Below are 7,024 nucleotides of genomic sequence, written 5' to 3'. Positions count from 1 at the left end.
AACTGATGAACTTTGTTCAGCAAGGACCAGAGAGAGAGACTTAATGAAGAATGGGTGAATGGATGCTGGTTTCCTGGGTGGACCTGGAGTTTCTGCACGGGCTGGCCAGTCCTCAGCAATCCAATGCCAGGTACATGGGTACTGTTATGACAGTAAATAAATAAATAGATAAATAAGGGTAGTGTAATTATTTTAATAAAGTTTTATTCAACCTGATAGATCCAAAGCACCATTATTTGGACATGTAACTAATATAAAGATATGCACACAGCGTTTTTCATTCTTATTTTCACACTTAGACTCTGTTGTATTGTACGCTCAAACACAGCTCAAGCAGCACTCGCTGCTAACAGGACTCTCAAGCTTCGCCGGGTCTCTGATATCTCAACCTCTTCCTTCGTGGATCCCATGCCTTGCCTTCGCTTTGGCTCAAAACATCTGTTGCGGAGACACCCCCTCTGATGAGGCCCCTGCTGCTGTCCTCTTCGGTTTTGTTGTCAACGTAGAAGAACAGAGAGACCTCATTTATAAGGTATTTATTTGCTATCGTTTCCATCAGGGTGTGGGCGTCTTCACTGATTTATGTTTTAAACCTTTTTTTTTTTTTTTTTTTTTTTTTTTTTTTGTGGTTTTCCTGGTGCAGAGCACGCCGCTGGCCCACGCAGATGGTTGGGTTCACAGTCCGGGGACGAAAGCCTTGGGCTTCTTCGGAGCGGGCGGCAGAGGGCAGCCGGGCGCCAAGTCACAGGTGGGGCGCGCGCTCAGTGCGGGCGAGTGGGTGTGTGCGGGGTGCGCGCGGCGGGGCGGGAGCGCGGAGCCGGGAGGAGCCGCGAGCGCAGCGGAGGAGGAGGACGAGGAGGAGGTGGAGGCTGCGTCCCCACGGGGCCGAGCTGCGCCCGAGGCGAGGAGCAGAGGCCGCCCGGAGCTGCCCGGAACCGGGACCCGCCGCGGGGCTCAGGGCGCACGGACCGAGAGCTGCGGGGCCGGGTGAGTGGCCGCCGCAGGCAGCGGGAGGAGCGAGAGGGCGGCCCCGCGCCGGGCGGGGGAACAGGTGGCCGGGCCGGGCGCTTTGTGTCCCTTCCCTCCGCTGTCCCCTCGTCGTCTGGAGGAGGAGGCTGGAGCCCGGGGATCGCAGGCACGGGGCTGGGGCGCGGCAGTGCGGGGCGTGGGGGTCCCCCAGCCCAGGCTTAACAAAGGGCGCGTGGTCCCAGCCCGCGGGAGGCCTCGAGATCGGGGCCGGGCCCCGGGGACCCCGATTTCCTTGGGGCTTCCCGTTTCATTTCCTCTCCCCGTTTCTTTCAGAGGTCCGCGGCTTGGTGCATGAGGGGCCCGCAGCCGCGCGGCGGCGGTGGGGATGGTTCGGGCCGCGGAGCCGGAGTGGCCTGGGCTCTGGTGAGGCGTGACAGTCTATCATGACTGTGTTCAGGCAGGAAAACGTGGACGACTACTACGACACCGGCGAGGAACTGGGCAGGTACCAAGAAGGGGTGGCGGAAGCGCGCGCGGTGTGTGTGTTGGGGGGGGGGGGAAGGAGGGTGCGCGATAAACAGATGCTGCCTTAAACCAGGCATTTCCCTGGCCCTTCTCTGAGACGTGCGGGTGGTAGAGAAACAGTGCCCTCCCCGCGAAGGCCAGGGACCAGGAATAAACCGCCTGATCCCGAGGGTTGGAGAGGAAACCTACAGTGCAGTTACTTCGCACAGAGTGTGATCAGAAGCCCTGGTCAAGAACACACTTCATTGTGTGCACTAACTCCCGTCAGTCTTCCCCCTTCCGAGACAATGAGGCAAGAACTAAGTCTAACTACAATTGGAGGGACCGCCTGTGTGTGAGAGCACAAGTTAATTAATGGGCGTTTAAAAATTTAATACTCCCCCCTTGTCCTCAATTTTCAGTGCAGCTCCAGCAGGGATTGGTTAGGTAGGTGTGGAACTGGCCAGATGTTGGCCTTGGATTTTGAAACTTCTTCCAACCAGAATTTCATTCCTGGCTTGGTAGTAGTGGCTTCGGGGTCATTTATGGCTGCTGTCTAGATTCAGAGCGTGCTAACATGCAGGTGTACAAAGAGCATTTCTCTGCGAGCACTTGACGGCTGCTGGCTGTCTCTTTCCATTAGCCCACCGAGTGTAGTGATGTTTGCTTTATGTGAGCAAAAAGCCCAGTATTCATACTTTTCAAAATTTAAAATTTGTCGTGTGGAATTTGTGTATTGGCATTATGACTAAAGCAGGCAAAAGGATTTATAAACAAACATAGTTGCAGTTACTCATACAGTGTGTGTATTGGAATTTTAATTTTTCCATATATACCCGATGGTCTCATACCAAGTTATCAAGCTTTTTTTTTTCTTCATGGAAAGGAAATTAAGAAAGAAGAAGAAGAAGAAAAAAAAAAGACCAACACCCTCTGTCAACTAAAAGGATCTTGAAAGACGTCTAACTAAAGCTTTAATTCAGAAAAGTTCAGGAATGAAAAGATCTTAAAAAGTTACCGTTCAGAGTGTGTATGTGTATGTAGGGTGTAGTCTTGAGACATCTGTGGAGCCTGTGCTTAGGAAGAGAATACTCTTATCTCAAGTCTTAGCAAGTGAGTAAAGCAAGGTTCTGGAAGCTCGCATTTCATGACTATGGTTAAGACCGAGGTTGACTGTGTGCAGCTGACATACTTGACTTAACAGGAATTCCACCATTCTCCGCCCTGTGGTTTACAGCAAGATGAGTGTGTGTGGGATTTTTCCAGGGGGTTAGAAAATAAAAAGGGTTAAAAAAAGTTTTTGATACTTTTTCTGTAAGATTCACAAATTCTATAAATCATCTTTCAAAAAGGTAAAAAGGTAAAAATGGTAAAATTTTGTGAGATGATTGTTTTATGAACAAAATACATTGGCTTTGTTTCCCTTGAGATCTTTCCATGGAGTTATGCATTAAGAGGTGGGGGGGCATCCCTGTGGTTAACAAGTGGAGTTTTGATCTTCACTGAGTGGGTGTGATGACAAGGAGGTGGCTTGCTCATTTGTCACTGATGTTTTGCTTTGATTTTGGCTCTGCCTGCATTTCTGTGTATAACTATTCTCTCCTTCAGGAAGAACTAATTGACAAGTTGTTTATTTAATAATTTATGTGCCCTAGGAATTTTAAAGAGGTACGCTGGAGAAACTGGGTTTGGGATTTTTAAGAAAGAAAACATATATACCAGTCTATTGTGGTAGCTGCTTGTGTTTTTGCAAAAGATGAAGCACCTGGGTGGCTTTTTCTAAGGATCTTCCACACCCTGTGGCTTTATTCTGTCTTGGGCATTATCACTTCTGTCAAAGAAGCTTTGATGTAAGGTGCATAGGTAGAGAAGATGAGACATGTGCGATGTCATATGTCTCTGGAAGACTGGTGGGAGGAAGGGCTCACGGGCAGGTACGTGGCCAGAAGCAGGGTGATGCTAAGCTCTGAGCAGACCCGCATTCAGAGTGTAAAACTTTATTTAGTTTATTTATGAGCCTGTGTGTCCGCCACATAAGTGCAGGTGCGCATGGAGGGCAGAGAAGGGTGTTGGATTCTCCAGAGCTGGAGCTCCAGGCACTATGAGCCACCTGATGTGAGCGTTCACTATTGAACTCATGTCCTCTAGAGGAACAGTAAGTACTCGACCCCTGAGCCATCTCTCCAGCCCCTTCTTTAGTCACCTTTAAATACAGCTTCTCATCCCATAAGAGGACTGAGAGAATCCTTATCTAGAAGAGAAAGGATGAGTTTTAGGGAAGTAGAACACACTATTATTACGCTACATGGAAAAACTGAGAGAGCACAGCTTTTGAATGTGTGTGTGTGTGTATCTGTGTATTGCCCAAAACTTGTTGACTGCTGAGAACCTTAAAACTACCAGGTTTTTATAGGAGTGACAGATGAGACCAACCACCGGACAGATATGACTAGACCAAAACCCAGCTTTGCAATGTGATGGCTTTTTGACCTCCCAGCACTAATAAGCTCAGTGCTGATTTCACAGAAATAGTGAAAATTAAGTCATTTAAGGTGTGGAAATAGTTCATGAGGCCTACCAAGAACAGATTATATGTGGGACTGGCCAGGGTGAGTAAGTGTCTGAGACAGGCTGATGGCTCTTGGACCACTTAGGATTTCTCATCTACTTAACAGTTGGAGGAGGGGCCACTGTATGAAAAGGGTCCTGCTAGCGACCATTTCTGTGGCTGACTGTGATTGGTTTCTCTGATTCAGATTAATGCAGCTCTGGGCTAGGGCTCTGTCCTCTAAACAGAAGCAGGAGGAGGGGAGGCATTTTCTTTACAAGATTTTGGTACCCTTCAGTGCTAACTTGAGGAGGCTGGTCTACCATTTCTACCCATCTCCTAAGACACTGAACATAATGCTTCTTCCATGGCATACAGTCCTCCCCAAGTGGAGTTCTGACGAGAGCACCTTTTAGCTGCTATTATGTTAGGTCGTTTTAATAGCCCAGTATATCCTGGCATCTTTTCTCAGTTGGAATACTGGGCAGCTGCTTGCTGGCTTGCCCGCCACTTGCCCCGGTTATACTCTTGGCCATCACTAAGCTTGACCGTGAGTTTCCTGGGCACCTCCATATCCACTGCTTTGCTGAGGGACTGGCCCTGTCTTTGTTTCATGGTCTGATCTTACTTGGTTTTACTGAAGTCCATTTGCATAGTAACTCTTTCATGATAACTTTTAACAGTTATTGAAGCGTGTGCATGTTTGCGGATATGTGTGCAGGTGTGTTCACCTGTGCACATGTGTGGAGTCCAGTGAGAACATCAGGTGCCTTCCTTTTCCACTCTTTGCCTGTTCCTTTAAAGCAGGCTCTTTCCCTGAACCTGGGGCTCACATTTTCTTAGGTAGTCTAGCAGCCAGCAAGCCTCAGCTAGTCTCCTTCCTCCACTTTTCTTTTCAGAGCTGGAGTGAGCTGCAGGAGTGTGTGGGATGCCTGACTTGTATGAATGCTGGGATTTGAATTCCAGGACCCCTGGATTGTACAGCAAGCACTCCTCATCCCTGCAGAACTCTGCAGCCCCTCTATGGTTACAGAAGCCAGATGGATGACTTTTCTGCAGCATCAGGACCCCTGCGTTTTACATTACTGTTCACCGTGATCCTTGCAGCTTTTTTGGGAGTTCTTTTTGGGAATGCTCTGTGGTCCAGTGTCACTGTGGTCCTTTTTCTATAGGATATGTGGCATGCTGAAGACACAGGTCAATGGAGCTAGCAGGGCAGCAGAATGGAGTGGGCTGAAAGTGTGGATGGCAGTTGCCGCTGTAATACAGAGTGGGCTTCTCTTGGTTCACTGTTTTGGACACCTTTATTTATAGGGTTTTAGGTGAATTAGAGGCAGTGGCCCTGGATTATGACACATAGTCACCGCCTAATGTTCACTTAATAACCTGTTTTCTGTATCACAGCAGGTGCCACCCTGCACAGCAATAGACTGCTTGATTTCCTAGGTAGCAATGAACTTGGATTTCCTCATCATGTTTTCATTCTTAGTGCTGAATTATAGGGATAGTACTTAGTAGATGCTCAGCAAATGTGTAGTGATTGGGCCTTCAGTAAGTGGTGATCAGGACAGGACAGTAAGATAGGCACTGAAGATGTCGAAGCTGCGGCTCATGAAAACCTTCATGAAAACCTGCATTCTCTGCTCTCCCACCCCCTCTCCCAACAGTGAGCTGCCCAAACTTCCAAGAGTGAGATCAGTTTTAAGCAAAACAAATGGAGTGGAGCATTAAGTATTTCACTTCAGCTTGGATGGTGGTTAGAGGCTTATAATTCAGATTTATTACCTTCCCCATTTGGCATAAAATCCATAGGTATTTTAATTGAAAGTAGGAAATAGTGGGAAGGCTGTAGAAGGCAGGCATGAGGCTGATGGTATTAGTGAGGGCAGTTTGTGTTCTGGGTCAGGGCCTGTGTGTTTAGCATCCTTGCTTCTGTTCAGTGTTTAGTCACAGTGGTTCAGTGTGGCTAGCAGCAAAGCCCATGTGCAGCAGAGTCTGTAGCACTGACTTCCTGCGCCTGCATGCATGCTCTTCCACTCTGGGCATGCATGCATTTTATCTTGCCTCTAGGAACCTGATGGGTCAGTTGTGCTGACATGCCCCAGGAAATCCAGGAACACTGAGGGGTGCTCAGATTCATTACAGGAGCCAACTGCGTTTCACCAGGAGAGGGGACATTCATTAGTTCTTGCTCTATGCCCTCTGCCTCCCAGCAGTTGTCACTGTTTCAGGGCATGGACTATTTCCCTCCAGGTCTGGCAGCGAGAGGTGGGTGATAACTCCTCAGCTGGAGTGTCAGGGATGGGAGACCGGGGTGCAGGGAGACAAAGTCAAGGTTATATTGACTGACTCAGCAAGGAAATGTGTCCTTAATTCTGAGCCAGTTACTATGTATACCGAGCCTAACCATGGTGTCATAGGGGTGCATTTCTGATCAAAAGACACAAGAAAGCATGTCCTCAGTGGACACAGGTGGCTGCCCTTGTCCTTAGGCAACCTGATGCCACAGGGACTGCATGTGGAGGAAGCCTGGGCATTTAGCATCCTTGCTTCTGTGAGTGTTTAGTCCTAGTCACAGTGTCTTTCCTAAGACAGCGGGTTGGTAGGTGACAAGAGCTCATCTGAGGACCCTGGTCCAGGCCTAAGCTATTGATAACGTTTAGGCTGTGGTGAGCACCTCCTTCCCAGAGCCAGCCAGGTTGGCATCTGAGAGCGGTATCTTGGACAGCTCTGTTTGTCTGTGGACCCCAGCAGACACAGTGCAGAGGATGGTTGAATGTGTGGGTTACGATGGCCTTCCTGGGGCAGAGTACTTGGTGAAAACACATATGGGGTTTTTGTAAGTTTCAGCCTGCCATGGCAGGGAAAGAAGGCATGGCAGAGAATGTCAGTGCAAGGTAGTGGGGAAAGCATGACAGCCCTATCCAGGTAGTGGTGGATAAGGAAGCAGTGGTCTAGGCTGCAGCTACAGGCCAAGGTGTGTGTAGCCTTTGAAGCCCCACC

General features: G+C 48.9%; 1 protein-coding gene across 1 annotated transcript in view; it reads left to right on the top strand.

Moving 5' to 3' along the window:
- Window positions 1–819: 819 nt before the first annotated feature.
- Window positions 820–7,024, top strand: part of Dapk1 (death associated protein kinase 1) — a 150,037-nt gene continuing 143,832 nt past the window's right edge. Inside the window, exons 1-2 of the mRNA XM_021650451.2 lie at window positions 820–987; window positions 1,303–1,474. Coding sequence (XP_021506126.1) covers window positions 1,413–1,474 — 62 coding nt within the window. The 5' untranslated portion in view covers window positions 820–987; window positions 1,303–1,412. The remainder of the gene's footprint in view (window positions 988–1,302; window positions 1,475–7,024) is intronic.

The sequence above is a fragment of the Meriones unguiculatus genome, chromosome 3 (genome assembly GCF_030254825.1).
Source record: "Meriones unguiculatus strain TT.TT164.6M chromosome 3, Bangor_MerUng_6.1, whole genome shotgun sequence".
Lineage (NCBI taxonomy): Eukaryota > Metazoa > Chordata > Mammalia > Rodentia > Muridae > Meriones > Meriones unguiculatus.
The sequence above is the reverse complement of the archived record's forward strand: the minus strand, read 5'-3'. Positions and strand labels throughout refer to the sequence as shown.